General features: G+C 39.9%; 1 protein-coding gene across 1 annotated transcript in view; it reads left to right on the top strand.

The window, feature by feature from the left end:
- The window catches only part of DSG3 (desmoglein 3), a 34,879-nt gene extending 30,293 nt beyond the window's left edge, over positions 1 to 4,586 (top strand). Inside the window, exons 15-16 of the mRNA XM_080820929.1 lie at positions 546 to 793; positions 1,982 to 4,586. Coding sequence (XP_080677055.1) covers positions 546 to 793; positions 1,982 to 2,599 — 866 coding nt within the window. The 3' untranslated portion in view covers positions 2,600 to 4,586. The remainder of the gene's footprint in view (positions 1 to 545; positions 794 to 1,981) is intronic.
- The last annotated feature ends 15,041 nt before the right edge of the window (positions 4,587 to 19,627 follow it).

Below are 19,627 nucleotides of genomic sequence, written 5' to 3'. Positions count from 1 at the left end.
TCTAGAAAAAATTAACTTTCCATGAAAGTGTAATGTAAAGATAATAAGGAGAATAGCCATAACTCTTTAAAGTGTCTTCAGACACCAAGACACTAAATTAGCATCTGCTAATTTGCATGATTACATTATGGATGTTTCCTCTTTGGTTTCCATATTGAAAGCAATGATAGCTTAATTTTAATTTCTTCTTTTTCCTGAAAACAAATAAGCATTGCGTTACAAGTTTTCCATGGCTGTGTGCTGAATATTCTGTTTTTACTTTTCTGTTTCTGGCTGTTGTCACTGAAAACCTATTTTCTGTGTATATTTTTTAATTAGTATGTTTCCAGAGTGATTCCATCTGCGAAGATCCTCTGTACAGACTGACCTCCTCTGTTACTCTCTCAGACCCTAGAATGTTCTTATCACCTCTAGCCATATAATTGTAATCTCTCCTACTTATTTGCCTTACTGGGTGTCTGCCCATTGATATCAAAAAACAGTAAAAAAAAAAAAAAAAAAAATTACAGCATAAGATACTCCAGAATTTTCTTCCCTGTTTTTAGAAGTTTGTACGAATACATACGCTGGAGGGACAGTGGTGGAAGGAACCTCAGGAATGGAACTGACCACCAAACTTGGAGCAGCTACAGGATCTGGAGCTGCTGGAGGATTTGGAGGAGCCACTGGACTTGGCATTGGTTCTGCAGGACAGTCTGGAACAATGAGAACAAGGCATTCTACGGGAGGAACCAATAAAGACTATGGTGAAGGAGCAGTAAACATGAATTTCCTGGACTCCTACTTTTCTCAGGTAATGTGGTAGAAAACTCTGTGGCTTTGTTATCTTAGGTACATTAGAGATCTTTTTTCTTTGCAATTCGTTGTTGTACTTACAGCTTGTTAAAATGTAAGAAAAAAATAGGGTTCTCTGCCAAAATAATGCAGATAATAAGGTGATGGCCAAAATTGGGCCACTAGTCAAAAGGAAAAATGGTAGGTAGACACAAAGGGAGAGAATATAACAAGGGGAGCCTCTTCCCTCTGACTGGAATAACAATGGAAAGCAAAACCTTTTGTGTGTCAGGATCAGCAGCATCCTCTGCAGAAATACAAAGCAGCCTCTTTTGTGTTTCCTGTACCATAAAGTATGTCAAATGTGCATATTTTTCTGAGACAGGGTTATAGTACTCTTCACATTTTCAAGAGTCCATGCCCCAAAATGCTGAAGAACCCTTAAATTAATGACCCAGAAATAAAAGTGGGAAAAAAGGGATGTGATCAAAGGTCAGAAGAAGTGTCAGGAAGCATAGAACTGGAAGGAAAATGGGTTCAAGAACAGAGAGGACTCTTAAGAGGAAGGTCTTGCCTCTTGGTTGGTGCATCAGTAGAAGAGATTTCATACGGAGTTTTGGTATCAGACCTGGTAAATTCTGGGATCAGAACTGTTGCTGAGAAAGTAGAGTCTCACACTGACTGGCAGGGAGAGCTTGTTTGGGATGGGTCTCTTGGGATATTCTGAGATGTGGTGTGGGCCCTTGTTATGGGTCAGGCTCCCGCATGGGTCGGGAATTCTAGGCCAATGCCCCAGTCTGGCTGAGAGCCGGCTTAGATGGTGCAAGTGGGATGCCTGTCCCCGCCCCTAAACACAAAGACCTGCATTTACAGAAGCACATACAGGGACCTCCCACACTGGGCCCAGTGAATAATCTCCAGGCTTTGAACACGTTGGTTTTGTAGGTCCAAATCCATGCCAGTGCCTTCAAAACCCAGACTTAAAATGTGAGCCTAGGCCAGACTCAATTCTGAAGGAATGACAGCTACACTGTTCTCCAAACACCAGATAATTTCTATTACAAGATTGCTGATACCCAGAGTATGGCTTTGCTTCTATGGATTACCTTATGCATTCATAATCAATCCTTGAGTTCTATGAACAGTATTGCATTCTTCAGCTGAGACTCTTTGAAAATTCATTTTTTCCACTTTTCTCCATCTTCAGAAAGCATTTGCCTGTGCAGAGGAAGACGATGCCCAGGAAGCAAATGACTGCTTGCTGATCTATGATAATGAAGGAATGGGTGCCCCCGGTTCTCCCGTGGGCTCCTTGGGTTGTTGCAGTTTTATTGCCGATGAGCTGGATGACAGCTTCTTGGACTCGCTCGGCCCCAAATTTAAAAAGCTTGCAGAGATAAGCCTCGGGATCGATGAAGAAGCCCAACAAACTCAGCCACCTTCCAAAGACAGCCATTTGGGGATGGAATCCTGTGGCTATCCCCTAGGAGTCCAACAGCCAGAATCTGTTAGGGGCCAGACTTTGTCAGGCAGTCAAGGAACTTCTGCTTTGTCTGCTTCCGGCTCTGTTCTGCAGCCAGCTGTTTCCATTCCTGACCCTTTGCAGCATGGTAGCTATTTGGTAACAGAGACTTACTCGGCCTCTGGTTCTCTCGTGCAACCTTCCACTACAGTCTCTGAGCCACTTCTCACGCAAAATGTAATAGTGACAGAAAGGGTGATTGGTTCCATTTCCAATGTTCCTGGCAACCTACAGACTCCGATGGAGATAAGGGGGTCACGTAATATGATCTGTATAGAAGATCCTTGTTCCCGTCTGATATGACCAGAATGAACTGGAATAACATATTGGCTGAATATAATTATTTGGACCAAATTGTTCAAAGGAGCATAGCAAAGCTCACAGTATTGGTCTAATTGGGCACTTATTTTGGACTCTCCTAAACCGAGCTTGATCAGTTTAAATTTTCTAGTTAATATCCCCAAACTGGGTCATGTTGTCACTCTCACTTCTCAAATACCATTCAAGTGGTAGTAAATCTGGATGTTTCTCAAAAAATCTTAAGATCATATTCAGTGGGAAAATTCCAATTAATAATTAACAACTTTTTAACTTCTATTTTTGCAGTACCAAAGAAATGTATTTGTCACTTTAAATAAAATGCAGCGTGTTTTATTGGATTAAGCGCTTGGAGTCAAGAGCCCCAGTTCTTGTCTCTGTCACCTTTTTTTATGTCACTAATAATGATGTAAGAGTCATAAGGTCTTTGCTAAAGCATTTTGAGCTGCTTGGAAAAGGGAAATAGTTGCAACTGAGTTGTCATCTTCTCGGTGTTGGGAGACCCTAAGTGCATCTTTTGCTCAAGCTAAGGGCTACTGGCTTATGCATTAAACTTGCTATATCTATATCCCTCCATTCTCAAAATACAGTTTGATAAGAAAATATCATAGAGCATTTAGGAAAGTTTAGTATGGTGTAAATAATATTTTGTGTTTTTCTAAATTACTTTGAAAGGATCTATCCAAAGAAAATATCTTACTTTGAGCTCCTTCGTATACATTTCTCACTACAAATCCTGTGTTAATAGTTCTTGAAAATTACTCTCTATTTTTTAAATGTCAGTGAGTAGATGTAATTTGCATATGACGTATAGTGATGTTTATTATGTTAACAATGTCTACAGACTTTGTGAGAATACAAAACATGGTTTTTCTCATAAGGAAAAGAGGCCTCTGACTAGATTAACATACGGTGAAATTTTTGAATATGTATTATAAGCCCCGTTTCAAATCAAAAAGGGAGATGGAAAGCGATTATCATTAACCTCTATTTTATTAAGCCTCACTCCTTTGAAACAGCTACAACAACTTAATTCTCTAGCATAACAATGAAGATTTTGAATTTATTACTTCAAACATGTTGCCATGATAGCCGTGCAGCTCTTCAAATCATTTCAGGTCATTCATCTTTAGCCTTTAGCCCCTAGAGAACACCCTACCTTCTTATCAACATTCTTGTCTTAGCTGAGTCTTTACAAGGTCATTGTCCAGCTCCACTATCTCTAATTGTATATAAAAGACTTCTCCCTGTTTTGTTGTCATATTCAAAATCTATTTGTTTTTCCAGATGGAATGCAAAGTAATAAAGTGTCTTTTAACACAGAAGGATACAGTCCTAAGCCTCCCTGGGGGGAAAGAGACCTCCTAAATGTCCCTACATCTAACATCCTTCCCTTTCCCTGGTGCCATGACTACCAGGAAGGTATGTGCTAGGATGGCCAAGAAGAGCAGGCAATCTGTTCTTTCAAGATAACCCCGCTGTTTCAACAACACCTGCAGTGTACCCCATCTTCAGGTGAGGGGACTTAGACCCTATGGAGCAGCTGCCAGGTCCTGAGGACGCTGCCTTGCTATTAACACTGTGGCCTCTTCTCAATGGAAGCTTGTCCTGGAGTCCAGATCACACATGGTTGATTTGTGCCTCTGTGATGCATGAGAATTAAATTAATAATCATAATAACCCTTACTTCAAGTTCAAAAGTGTCTTCAGGATCCTCAAAGAATTTTGGCGTTGCCTCTTAAAACCCAACTTATGATGAAATGGGAATTTTGCTGCATTGCCAAACTACAGAGGAAACTATGTCACTGCAGAAAAAGGCTCTGTAAGGGAAAAATTGAAATTAAACGTGTTTTAAAATAAAAATAGACTCATCTTGTCTAGAAGGACCTCAAATTGAATTGCCATGTAAAAGTAAATTCAAAGCAAAAATGTATCTGTATTTTTTCACCAAAAATAAAAATTGTTTTAAGCAAAAAAAAAAAAAGAAAGAAAAATGTTTAAAACTGTCTTTTTACTTGATGTATTATAAATTTTAAACAGTATATGCTAAAACTTTAACAGTATAATACTGGGATAAAAAAAAAAACACAAAACGTTGGCAACAAACATGAGTACTTCCTTAACCATTTAGTAAAAGGTGAACTACTCTCTAGAATTAATAGTTACTAAGAAATATAAGGTAAGAAACTGTATTTTTATCAGTATTTTATATTTTTCTCTAGCTGATACCTTTTGTCCATCCTCCCAGGCAGGAAGGAAGTACCTGGGGACTCAGGATCTCTTCTTCAGGTGGAAATAGTGCTGGATGAGGTCAGAGCAATCTTTTATTAACAAGATGCTTTAAGTCATTTATTACTTGTTTGGTAGTTTAGAATGATCTTTCAGGCAAAAGTTCTGACATGCAATGATGCCTCAGAGACAAAAGCTGGAGTAAAGAGAAGGTAAGGTTTCCAGCCTAACATGATGAAAAATGTACCATGGACCTGGGGACAGCTGTCAGCCCCAGCAGCCTGGATCTGTCTCCCAATAAATGTCTGTTATTTTTATGTCTTCCTTTAAAGGGATGCCACAAAAAGTCCCTTTGGAACTTCAAATCTTGCCTTGGCTGACCTTCCTTATTCTTTAATCTGTACAATTCAACTGGGATCTGGTGTATGAGGAGCAGAAACTGGGTTAGAGTGGGCGTTGAGTGAAGGAAAGTGGATGGTTTGATTCTGACATTCCAAATCAACCCCAGGAAAAAATGAAGCCCCTGTAGGTAAATTCCAAAAATATTCCCTGATCCTCCGATTTATAGAAAGTTTGAAGAATAAATACAGCAAGATCAAGGCATCTTAACTATCAAAAATCAAGGAAGAGCATGAAAAAAACACACTCAACTGACAAGCTTCAATGCAACTAACAATTAAGAAACAAGTAAACGTTAAGGATCTCTCCTTCCTGTTACCGGTAATTCAGTGTTTTCTGCACTCCTGCAGAAAATACTGAAAATATTCAGACTCTGAATACTAAGTATATTTAGACTCCTGCACTGGGTCTACAAATAACAACACTGAATCAGAGATTATGTCGCTTAATACTTGTTCAACAGCACAGTCTGAGATCATTTTTAAGTGGGGGGGATAATTGATAAAGAAAAGAAGATAATTGTTTGATTTACAGGTGCCAGAAGCAACACATTTTCCACAATGAAGACTGAGATTCTTTCTGCTCTGCCTGATCCCTCCATGACAAGACATGGGCCCTTCAAGGTTGGTGTCTTTACTTTCTTTTTCTTTTATACATAGACTTTCTTTTCAACAAATGCCAAACAGAATAATCTAAACACAATGCAGATACAGTTAAAACTCAAGAGAATGATGGTCTAAAAGAACAAATGCAAATGGATACAGTTACCAGAGCAGGAAGAAACTAGACACTGGTAAGCCCTACCAGCTGGCCAAGACCGTTAGTTACATATTCTAATTTAATTCTTACAGTACCTCTAATTATAATGAGGAAAACAGAGATCCAGAGAAGCAAATTACTACCTCAAAGTCATTCAATAAAGTGACATAGATGTAAAGGTTTATCTATAGTTATTCACAATAGAAAGCAATAATAATATGTAACTATTACTCTGTCAAATAATCTGCTTGCTTTCAGCCCTAAGACTTGAGTAGAGCATGCAAAATTGGAAATACAAAGAAAACAATAAAAATAATTTTTAAAAGACCAGAAATCTAGATATAATGCTAAAGATTAAAGAAGCAGTACATTGTAGACAAATATATCTATTTGGACATAGAGGACAGGGCAATCTATATATTTCTATATGTATCTAAGATTGAGAGACAGAGAAAAAGGTAGAGACAAAGGAATAGATAGAAAGAAAGCAAGTACATGATTTGCTGCTATTTTGAAGTATATGTGAGTTTATTTTTCAGGGCACAATGAACATCTCTTCCACATTTAATAAGGAAAACAAACTACCCGAAAGTCATGGAATCTCTTTTCTGGTCAACTCCTTAAGGATTACTTTGATAGCACACTATTTAGAAGAGGTCATGTGTGACATGTAGCTAGATGTAAAAGTAACTTTATATGGAGAGATTCTGATTCAATTTTAATACATATTGAGAAATGATCAACACAATAAGTCTAGGTAACATCCACCACCATACATAGTCATAAAAAATTTTTTTCTTGTGATAAGGACTTATAAGATCTACCCTCTTCACAACTTTCAAATATGCAATTCAGTATTATTAACGATAGTGACCGTGCTGTATATTATATCCCCGTGACTTATTTATAACCAAGTTTGTACTTTTTGAACCCTTTCACCCATTTCCCCACCTCCCATGCCCCACCTTTGGCAATCACCAGTCTGTTCTCTGTATCTAAGACCCTGATTTTTGTTTTATCCCATTTCATTTTTTTCATATGATAACCTTAAATGGGTCCTTCCACCTCAGTGTTTCCATGATTTGTAGAAAACAACACAACTGTACAACTACAATTACTATTTTACGCCTCAATGCTATCTCCCTTTCCACATTTATTTCATGAAGTACCATCATATTTTTAGGTTTATGCCTTGGAACATCTCTGATGTTTTCTGTGCACTGAATTTGTCATTATTAAGTCAGCAAACAGTAAAAGTTGTGTGAAAACACAGAGTATGAAATTCTAATATAAGCAAAACACTCAGATTGAAAGAACATGTATGTTTTCCTTTCCTCCGAAGGCAAAGGAAGTATTTATATTCTTTCACAACCAAAAGAGGATTGCAAAGAACTCTCTTAATTATAAAGCAGCACAGAATCAGGTAATCTTGTATTTATTTAAATGGGATAATGACATGGTTTCCACTCCTGCAAAAAGACATTGTAACTAAGCCAAAAATGAGTATGTAAACACAAAAAGTGAGATTAACTTCAGTCATATCTTCCCACGTCCAATTGACCATGTCGATAGTAAGAATTATGTGGTCCTAACCTGGGGGTAATACACACACACACACACACACACACATACCCTCAGGTAAGCAAATAGCTTGGTGTAGCTAGAAAGTTTCTGCATGCAGAGTCTGCTCTCCAGATTTATTATTAAAAAGAAAAGAATCACCTAGATTTTCCACCTAATTTTTCTTCAGGTAAAGCATAATGAAAAGTCCTTGTTTGACCAAACTCTTAATTATTCTCATGCAGGGCTGACATCCTCAACTGTAGATTAGTAGGCAACTGTGTCATAGGAAGTGGAAGTATTAGTTAAAGAGCACAAAGTTTCATTTAGATAAGATGAATAACTCCTAGAGATCTACTGTACATCATAGAACCTACAGTTAGCAATAATGTATTGTATACCTAAATTTTGCTAAAAGGGTAAATCTTATGTTCAGTCTTCTTGTCATTAATAATAATAATAATAATAATAATAATAAATAAAAGAGAGGGAGGATACTTTTGGAGGGGATGAATAGTTTCATGGCATAGACTGTGGTGATGGTTTCATAGGTGTATACTTACCAGCAAACTCATCAAGTTATACACATTCATTATATATAACTTCTTATATGACAAAAAATTTAATACATAATAAACAGTCTAATAAGTTCTGACAATATTCCTTCCTGCATCTTCCCTCTCCCTCTCAGCTGTTATAAATGCTATAAATTTTCCCTCACAGGTTACGGTTGCTACAGTTGAAATATAAGTTCAACTTCTAACTCGCCACTCTTCCTCCTTACACTTTCTCAGACTCTGCAACAGAAGGGTCTGTTGTACTGATCTTTGGAAATTCTTTCTAAGAGGCAAACCAGCAACAAAGACATTTGCTGCCAAGATGATAGAAGCTCTTCTATTCTATGCAAACCTATTTCACACCAAAGCCTCCAGAACAAGCCAACACATGTTCTTGCTACTTCCGCCAGCTCTGGCTGGGAAAGGATGTCTCCATTGAAAGAACAAGTCAGGAGATGTTGAATATTTTGATAGGAAACATGGATTTGTTGGGCAAAGAAAGCCTGCTAAACTTTGCACAAAATCAAAGCTACTACTCCAGGGCCCATGAGAAAATTATAAAATGTCATTCTATCTATTAGTCAATCAAAACAACTGTATTATGTTTTAATGATTAACAAAAGATAAATCTGAATTTTTTAAAAGTGGTTTGTTTCTTAACTATGTGTTTTAAGTTAACAGTTAAGAGGTCAAGCTTTGGAGACAACTATTTGAGTTCAAACCCTGTCTTCACCACTTACTAGCTGTGTGTCCTTGGGCAAGTTACTTAATCACTCTGCACCTCCCTGGACTATTATTATGGAAATAATAGTCCTTACCTACATCAGGAGGTTTTTGTAAAGAGGTTACAAGCATGTACTTAGGAAAAAGTAAGTGCTCGTAAAGATTATTTTTTATTGTTTTATCATTATAATTTAAATCTTCAAAATGAACTCAACTTAGAGTTAAGAGTACTGACATGCTAAGTATTAAAACCATACAAACTCAAAACATCTATATTATCTGATCCAAAACCTTGTTTTACAGATGTTTAAACATACTGAAAAGCAACTTGTTTATCAAGGGCAGAGTTAGGAATTGACTAGGTTAATTCTCTTCCTGCAACTCCAAACTGCTACTACGGTATTTCTTTTTCACTAATCTTCTGCCTCATTCACATAGGCCACTCCACACTGCAAACTCCCTTGAACACACAAGCAAAGAGAGACGAATTTATTCATACCAAATTGTTATCTTAGATAGCCAAAATGATGAAAATCACCAGATGATTATAAGTTTTCAGTTGGGCTTTCTTGGAAAGGGCAGAGTGGAGAGGTTTTCTCTGCTAAGAGTTCTTCTTTTTTTTTTTTTTTTCCAGTCACCACACCCAGCGTGAAACCCAAGGCAGGGCTCAACCTCAGGACCCTGAGATCAAGACCTGAGCTGAGATCAAGAGTTGGACCCAGTGAGCCCTCTAAGACCTCTAAGACCTTTAATTACATCATTTCCACCAAGTAGAATAGGGCAGCCAGGTGGCTTTGGGGGAAAAAAGTTACTTGAAAATTAGCATGAAAGGAATGATGCTCTTAACCTAACCTTCTCTAGTATCCATATGTTAGGTAACACCAATAGAAGAGCAATTACAACACACACAGAAGAGACCACACTTTACATTCAGTTTCTATGATATATGGTGCCAAGTTGCTAGCCACATGAAAAAGAGTTTCATTTGCAAAAACTAGTTGACCCAACATAAAATTGAAGGAAATGAAATTTGTTTTCCTTTGCAAGTTTTTTTACCTTATTTCTCAAACATGCTATGCCTAATGTTTTGAGAATCACTACCTCCTGCTTCCTTTAAAAAACTGACCATAACTAGTTGATAAGTTTTTAAACTGTTTCGGTAATTTAATTCAAGATAAAGTATCAATCACAGCAGCACTTTGTTATTCCTCCTTGGAGTAGATATCTTTAATACTCAATATCTGTTCACTTAGAAAACAAAGTGATTTCCATTATCATTAGGTCATAGGTCAGGAGGTGAGGTGTTTTAAGCATAAACACTTTCCAGGGTCCTTCAAATCACATATTTGGCATCTGTCCATGTAGGGCCACAGAGCATACCTGGGACTCAGGTTTCACATTCTGACAAACAGACCTCAGGCATCTAGTCTCTAAGAAATAAAAGTAAATGACATGTTCCATAGACATCACCATCTTATTATTCCTGAAAACCTAGAAGCCCCTATCTTCCTCTGATTTTTTTGTTTATTTCGGATGGCTTATCCTTACTCCTGAGGTGAAAATCGAAGGTATAATAAACATAAACCATACTCTGTAGACTTACGATTCCAACTATTGAAAATTCCACCAGACAGATTCTCCCACAGTGCCAAACAATGGAAACTCAGAATGGCACTTTTATGAACCATAAATCAATCCTTTAACATGAGCTTTCACATGGGTTTTACTTTGTTCACCTCTAAGTCTTCCCTGTAATACTGCTCTGCTTAATTTGTTGACTTGTCGTCAAATGTCCTGATTACTTCAGATGAATGCTCTAATCCTAAAATTAAGAAAGTATGATGATACGCTCTCTTCCTCTTTCATACCCAGAGAAGAATTAGTCACAAGAAGTCTTTGTTGACTGACTTACCTCTATTATAGCTGAGTCTACATGAAACGGGTGTGACTTTCCCAAAAGGTATGACATCACTCAGATATTGTTTCAGTAAACGTTAAGAGAGGTACACCTGAAAAAAAAAAATGTCATGGTAAATTAGCAGACAATTGCCCAGTCAAACATGAGGTCTGCTTTCAAGGCATATAGTAATGTTCATAATGATCTTTATGAATTAAAAAAGGTCTTGGGGCACCTGGGTGGCTCAGTGGGTTAAAGCCTCTGCCTTTGGCTCAGGTCATGATCTCAGGGTCCTGGGATCAAGCCCCACATCGGGTTCTCTGCTCAGTGGGGAGCCTGCTTCCTCCTCTCTCTCTCTCTCTCTCTCTCTACCTGCCTCTCTGCTTACTTGTGATCTCTCTCTGTCAAATAAATAAATAAAATCTTAAAAAAAAAAAAAAGCCTTTAACCACAAATGTGCTTAGAGAAGCTAGTAAGGGTCACTGTGATATTTAAAGTTAAATTATCAAGAGAAATTTTTTTCCCATTGCTTTCTTTGTATCAATGTTTTGCTTAACTGGTTTGCTTAGCATTTGAACATATTTCTATCTAGTAAAATCTCTATGTGAGAACTAGAGAGGGAGATGAAATTCAAAACCAGTCCACTGCCAAAACAAAAACAAAAAGCAAAAAAAAAAAAAAAGTACAGCTCAAACAAATCAGGTTTAAAAACAAACATCTTCCTAAAATGCTCAGGCACTAGAGACATTTTGAATCTCTTTTCTTATATTTGAAAGACTGCTTCAACTCTCCAATTCCCTGGGTGTGTCTAGGTGTACCTGAGTTAATTAAATTATTATTTATCATATTAAGATATTTTCAATTACTTTTGTTACAAAAGTGAAGTTACTACACAGATATAATCTGCCATTCACAATATATAATTTCAGACTCAAGAATTACATTATAACTTTTAGTCAGTACAGCTCATGTAAATGTGTTCCAAAATAGCGGTTCCCCATGTTTTTTTTTTCTCCATGACACAGGTGACAGACGACATTCACAAGCTCACATCCTCCAGTGGACAAGATCCCCTTGAGGCTACAAAGGCCTTCCTGCTGGAATAAACTCTCTCCACCCGGGATGGATGTCAAAATGCAAGTAAGTAACATCATTACTGAATAACTTCAGATGTGCTCTAATCATTTTAACAAGTAAGCCATTCACAAATTACAGAGCTTGATTATTAACAGATTACTACATCGACAGGTACGGTGCTGAAATAAAACACCACCATCACCAAGATGAATTATGAAAGGTAAATAAAAGAAATTTCATTTCCTCCAATCCTTGTTTTTTCATTAAAATGAAAATCGTTCACCGTTTTTGAGATTCTGCCTCTCTCTACTAGAGTATTTATAATTCTCACTCCCGACTATTTGGAAAGATCTTTAACAACCGATGTTATACTTCCAAGTTTGCTCTCCAAAACTACTGAATCGCTTCTCTTTCACTTTTTCCTTAAACATAAGAACATCCCTTGTCTACGTACAAAAGAATGAAATAACTGCCAAGAAACCAATACTCTTTTCTGTCTTCTGAGGGTTTTTTCCTGTGTGTCTCCGTAGGCTCATTACTCACATTGAGTCAGCGTGATGGTTTCTGCCTGACACCCTCAGTAAACACTCCCAGGCCTGCCTGCAAGCCCGGCATGTCCTGTCACGCTGGGGATGGATTGCAGGCCAGAGCTGCTGTTAAATACCAAATACTCTCCCCCCATCATCCCCAGCCACTGCTATTTCCCTTATCTTTCCAAGAATTCCCATAAATAAATCAAACAAATCTTAGGGTAAAAACCAAGCCCAGAAATGTATTCTGAATTTTTTTTTTAAGAAACTGTAGTTGGTGGGGGGCGGCACCTGGCTGGCTCAGTGGGTAGAGCATGCAACTCTTGATCTCAAGGTTCTGAGTTCAAGCCCCACATTGGGTGTGGAGCCTACTAAAAAAAAACAAATGAAACAAAACAAAAAAAAAAAAACAGAAAATGTAGTTGAGTAGATAAAATCAACATTCCCAAGTGTCACACTCCTGTTAATGAATGCTTGCTTTGTTCACCTCCAGAAGGAAAGAGATTTTCCGTATGGTTTATGGTTTTGCACTTTGTCACCCCTGAAAGAAAGGGAGTCTTAACACAGCAATGTTCTCCACTGGCCTCTGAACTGTTCAGAGTTACACTTACACTGTTCAGCCAGCCTTAGCAGGGTCCATCCTTAAAAAAATGGTGAGGAAGAGTGATTTTTGCCAACCTTATTTTGGAGACATTTACTGACATCTTTCCAGGAATATAATTGTCTCTTGTTCTTTCCCCTTTACTCTCCCTTTAAAGGCACACCCACATATGCATGCACACACCCACACCCCAGCCTCCAAAATAACCTCAAAGATGTACTCACTTATTCATTCACGCAGGTACTCAACTTAATTTACTGAAGACCTACAAAGGTTCAGGCAAAGTTCTAGGTGCTGGATACACAGCAGTTCACAGAGAAAACTCCCAGCCCTTACAGAGTTTACATTCTAGTAAATGGCAACAGATAATACATAAATGCATAGTCTTTAGATTGCAATGTGCCAGGAAGAAAAAATGAAGCAGGGAAGGGGCATGGGGAGCTCTGGGGCTGGGAGTATTTTGATTTGTAAATGAGTGTTCGGAGAAGGCCTCACCGATAAGGTCATATTTGTGGGGCACAAAAAGTAAAGAGTGAGGGAGTAAACACCCTACAGGTCTAGAACAGAACCCTTTAGGGAAAGGGAACGGAGAGCGCCAAGACTCGGAGGTGGAGCATACCTGTTCAATCTGTGGTATCTGTTATGGTGTAAATGACCGATGAGAGATTAACATGCTGCCCTCCCAGTACAATGCATGTAACAGCTAAGGGAACCTTCAGCTAGAGGATTCCAGACGTTAGTCATTGGGAGGGAGGGGCTTCTGATGGGACACTGGCGGCTTGCTGAGGCTTTCTAGACACCGCTTCTTTGGGCACACTGTGATCCAGCACTATTATAGTCCTATCACATTTTAAAACTAGTGTGATTCATTTTTTTAAAAATCTCTTTAGATATCATCAGTCCTTGGGGCACCTGAGTGGCTCAGTTGGTTAAGCAACTGCCTTTGGCTCAGGTCTTGATTCCAGGGTCCTGGGATCAAGCCCCTCATTGGGCTCCCTGCTCAGCAGAGAGCCTGCCTCTCTCTCTCCCTCTGCCTGCTGCTCTGCTTACTTGTGCTCTCTATCTCTCTGTCAAGTGAATAAATAAAATCTTTAAAAAAAAAAAAAAAAACAGACATCATCAGTACTCTACTTAGACCCAAGAGTGGGCAATTTTGGTTTTCTGGCTGAGCCAAATAGCATTTTGCAATTGCAGCATCCCCCACCAATTCTCCTCTGCCCTGTGAACAATGTTAAGTATCTCCTTCCGCCATCTGGTTCGGGGACTTTGCCTCTAGCCAGTCCCCATATATTGACTCACAAGGAGGAGCCTGGTGGGATCAGCTCTGTTAGACACTGTGACTCACTGCATGGGGCTCTCACTCTTTCAGGGTGTTGGTGTCAGCAGCTGTGCTCTCAGGGCTGACTGCTTCTGCCCCAGAGTGTGGTGACTGTTCATTAGGATGTGCTGGCTTCTCCGGGCTAGACCACAGGGCTTGCAGTCTGCTAGGCTTTGATTATTACTCTCTTAGTTCCAGTTCAGAAAGGGAATAAAGCCATCCTCCACCCCAAGTTGGCCAGTTCTTGGTCTCTCACTGCCCAAGGTGGAGGTGGCTCTTGATCCATCTAACTGGGAAGTCCATGAGAATCTCAACATCCTGACTCTAGTGTCTGTGACGTCACTCCTGCCTTGGATTCTATGAAGAAGGACCAGGCCTTCTTCTCCAGGATTAAGGGGCAGTGGGATCCTCTTCCATTTCTCCATATCCAATGTAACACACTGTCTTCTCAACTGCCGCCTAAACTCTCCAGCTTCATCCTGTCTATCCCCTTGTGCCACACTCATTTCCATGTGTATACTGACACACGTCTTCACTATCAGCCAGGCCACTCTGTAGCCCTAACTCACATCACCATCTGCCATCCTTCTCCTGTTCTTGAGCTGCAGTGTGGTTGGGGAAAACACACATACATAGAGCAACACACGTGTGTGTACATGTGTGCATGCATGTATGCATGTGCATTATCACACGCACACACGCACACACACACACAATCCCAGACCAACATTTTCTGACCAGATCCACCGTTAATTCATCCACAGTGCATTTTTCAAACACCTTCCCTTATAATCCTGCTTTTTACTTATAATCAGTTCCTTCTACTACGTGGGCTTAGTTAAACAAATCTTTATTGATCACCAAATATTTGCTGGATATGAGGGGTTGGGCCCACTACTAATATGATATGGCCTCTGCTTTCTAAGTACTAACGTCTTGAGAAAGAGAAATGGGTGGAGTAGCAGACATGGATGAAATCACCAGGAGCCACAGTGTGATCGCTGCTACAAAGGTTGTATGAATCATTTTAAAGAGCAGCCCAGAGAATGAAGGGAAAGGTAACTCCCTGGAGATGGAGAGTATGGAAAAAGTTGAATTGGGAATGACTCTCATGTTCTTGGCTTGGGTGGCCAAGCTGACAAAGCATGTGAGAGGCATATAAGGAAGTCGTAGGCTGGAACTGGAGGGGTGTAGCGGGATTGCCAAAATCTTTTTTGGTCAGTATGTTAGTTTGACATCCCTACAAAATTATTACGGTACTTTGAGGTCCCCATGAAATATCCAAATGGTAATATTCCCATGTTAGAAGCTCAGGAGCGAAAGCTTGCACAAAGAGAGTGCCTATAGAATCATCTCAGTACCAAGTAAGAAGGAAAGGAAAGAACTCAAAAGCCCTAGCTTTTAATAGGGGGACAGACAATAAGAAAAGGATGGAGAAAGAAAGAAAATTAGGTGACTGTTTCTGCCTCCTAAATCTACCTGCAATTGCATTTTCCTTCTCATTTCAAACTACTTGCTAGACTTTTCTAATCGGATATTGCTCTAATATCTCAAAAATTTCTCAATTTTCACTGGGAAAAAAAAAAAAAGCTTTTACTTCTGACTCCCTTGTTTGTGTTAATGTGGTTAAAAGAATGGTTTCTTCCCACCAATAGTGTCTATGTTTTGAGTTACTCTGTCCTGGTGGGTTCAGTGTCTCCTTCACAATTACTCATCCTTTAAGAATCAGCTCACCACACCACCCCCACAGTCCCTACTGAAAACCTTCTCTCATATCATGGTCGTCAGTGTGAATTTGGGACTACGCAAATCCTAGGTTTGCATTATACCCTGCATATACTTTGACCACTGCGTTTATAATAGTTTATAAGTTCTGTAGTTGTATTATTTCATAAGTACTTATTTTTGTTTCTTGGGATGAAGAAATCCTTATTTATCTTTGTATATTCTCAATAAAATACAAATGAAATGTTTGGTCAACAGGGACAAACTAAATGTTGAATAAATTAACGAATAAATGAGTGGAGTGATACCAGAAAAGAAATTCCTTCTTTTTCTGCCCTTTTCACACTATGTAGCGGTATTTCATATTTCCTCTTATAGCTATATACCTTTTATCTATAGCTGTCCTGTTAGTAAGCCTCCTGATCATAAGGACCATTTTTTTTAAAAGATTTTATTTATTTATTTGACAAAGAGAGATCACAAGTAGGCAGAGAGGCAGGCAGAGAGAGAGAGGAGGAAGCAGGCACCCTGCCATGCAGAGAGCCCGATGCGGGACTCGATCCCAGGACCCTGAGATCATGACCTGAACCGAAGGCAGAGGCTTAACCCACTGAGCCACCCAGGCGGCCCATAAGGACCATTTTTATGTTGTAATGGCCATACATTATGATTTAGATATCAGAAATTGCCCAATTTAGCTCTCATCTCTTTGACATTAATTCTAATACATGCACTGAGATTTTCAGTAGATTTAAAGGGTCAACCACCTATCAATCTATCTCCCAAGAACTCCTGATGCGTAAAGTGTTCTTTGATGCTGCAACGTGTCAGGAGTAAGGAGCCAGTGATAGTAGATAAAGGACACATTAGTTTTTGTTTCTACAAAATTTTTATGTTTTAGGTAATATTAAGAGATGACTCTAATAAGCTAATCACTTGAAACTTATTCTCATCTGTGTGTATGTGTAAACCAAAGTATTATGGGAAGCATAACTCAGGTAGGTATTTTGAATATATCTAGACATTAAAGTTAATTATTTGCACAAAGTATAATTCAAACTGATACATTGTTAAGTACATGTTTTTGTTATTTTTTAAATAAGTACATGTTTTAAGAAAAGTACATTTACCATAATGTTCAACTAATTTAGGGGGAAAATCCTGTAAGTTAAATCTTTAACACCTTGTTAACACTCAATTTATTTTAAGGCACTCAAGTGCTTTGTCGGTAATGGTATTTGCTCCTATGTACAGAGATTTATGAAATAGATTTACTCTCATGCCAGGAGAAAGAAGTCAGGAGCTAGAATACTAGCTGTGTTTCATTTGACTCTGAACAACTGCCTTTAACTCAATGAGTCATAAGTTTCAGAATTTTTAAAGGGGAACTATTTTAAGAATGACATACAATGGTACTGGATAATGCATGTATTCACACCTTCTCTCAAAGCCTTGGAGTAAATGTCTTATAAAAGAATACAATATTGATGGGGCGCCTGAGTGGCTCAGTGGGTTAAAGCCTCTGCCTTCGACTCAGGTCATGATCCCAGGGTCCTGGGATCAAGCCCCGCATCGGGCTCTCCGCTCTGTGGAGAGCCTGCTTTCTCCTCTCTCTCTGCCTGCCTCTCTGCCTACTTGTGATCTCTGTCAAATAAATAAATAAAATCTTAAAAAAAAAAAAAAAGAATACAATATTGAAACTGACTTTGTCAGCCTCTGAGGGAGCTGAACAATCCAACAGAAATAAATTTGCTTTAGCTATTTCTTATTCTGAAAGCTACAGTTATGTTCATTACTAAACAGAAACCAAACTCTCAACAATGAGGCATAAATACTTGCCCATAGGACTCAGGTACAAGAGCACTAATTTTAGGTAGGATTTATATACAGTCTCCAGGGCTGATTTGTGAAAGTGTTTTGGTAAAGCCTGCCTTGTTTATTTAGGACTTTTCCCAGAGTGATGGGGGATGAGAATTATCACCAATGTGCTACCACCCACATCTAGCTCAAGAGAAAGGAATGGAAACTAGAAGACATACTTGTCTCCTGATTTAATTATGCACCCAATGCTTAAGAGTCTCCCTGGTATTCAGCACTGTTCTAGGCACTGGAAACACAGTGGAAAACTAAACACACTCTTCCTAGAAAGTTAGTCCTCTGCTAACTTAGTCACTAACACTTAAATAATACTAGGAGAGAAGTCACTCAACAGTTAAGCCCTAACCAAACAGAGGAGAGTATGGTTTTCTCCATTCAAAGACGGAGTGGTCCTTGGCAGCTAGGGAAGAAAGGGAATAAAGAGGAGATGCCAAATCTACTGGACCTGAAAAACTGGCAAGATAGATAGGGCTGGGGAGAGAAGGGTAGGATAAACTGGGAGAGGAACAGGAGGGCACTTTTGACCACAGAAGGAACTCTGCTATTGTGTTCAAATTGAATGCCAAACTTCTCTTTCTAGCAGCATACCACATCCTTTATACTTTTATAGGCTCTTCCACTACGCCAACAGCAATAGTTAACCTTTCTTAGACGTTTCCTAGCCTGGTGCTGATTCCACTGTCTCTGTTTAATTAAGAAGAGTTCAACTTAACATTTACACTTGCAATTGTATTACTAAAAACTACATTTATTGAACCTGATGTACTAAACACCGCAGAAGGCTTCCCATGGATTTTCTGGTTTAATCTTCACAACAGTTTCCATGTTGGGTGCTATTAATCCCATTAAACAGATCTGGAACTAAGGCACAGAAAGGTTGTCCCGGTCACACAGCTAGTAACTACTGGAGCAAGGATTCTGACCTCTAGTTATTTTTTGTGTAAGAGATTTTGTAAAACATATCGAAGAGTCTATCTTCCCCTTAACACCCCTAGAACATTCTCCTACCTGTGTCTAGTTAACAAGGAGTCAAAGGACTGTCCCTTTAGATCACCTGTGATTTTTCTGTTTCTCCCTTAACCAGATAAACTGCAAACCTGTTGAAACCAATGAAGGGGCCTTGGGAAGAACCGAGAAGCCTTCACGGAGCCAGCCACCTAAATCCTGCTCCAGAACCCGAGCTCTCTGAAAGCAGGCCCAGGCTCCTCTGGCTGCAGTGAGGACACAGGTGTCCGCGCCACAGTCTCCTTGGCGCCACCTGAGCTCCGGGCCCGCGCACATTCACAAAGCGGCCTCGGGCGGCCGGGGGCGCTCGCTGGACACCGCAGGTCTGGCTGCGGAGAGCAGGCTTTGCCCTTGGGCCGGGGCCGGGGTCGGGTGGCCCGCGCTGCTCTGGGGCAGCTCAGGCCGAGTCCCACCGGGTGACCCAGAGCCTCTCTTAGTCCCGGCCACTCTCCTAAGAGGAAGGGATCGGGAAGGACGGGACGGCTGGGCGGGGCCTGCCACCCAAAGTCCCCAGCCAGGGACGTCACGGTCCCAGGTGCGTGTGCGACGAGGGGCGGGAGTCCACCGCGCGCCTCCCTCCTCTAAGGAATTCCCACCTCGGGCGCCAGCAGCTCGGGCCGGCTCACGGTTCCATTTTCCTCGCGGGGGCCGCACCTGGCACCGCGCCCCTGGGTAGGGCGGCGCGGCGGCCGCGAAGAGCGGCCCTCGGGGCGGGTGCTCCGGGGCGGGGCCGGGGGCGCGCTGGCGGGGACGCG

This window comes from Martes martes (assembly GCF_963455335.1).
Source record: "Martes martes genome assembly, chromosome: 13".
Classification (NCBI taxonomy): domain Eukaryota; kingdom Metazoa; phylum Chordata; class Mammalia; order Carnivora; family Mustelidae; genus Martes; species Martes martes.
Note: the sequence above shows the minus strand (reverse complement) of the source record. Positions and strands in the feature narration are given on the sequence as shown.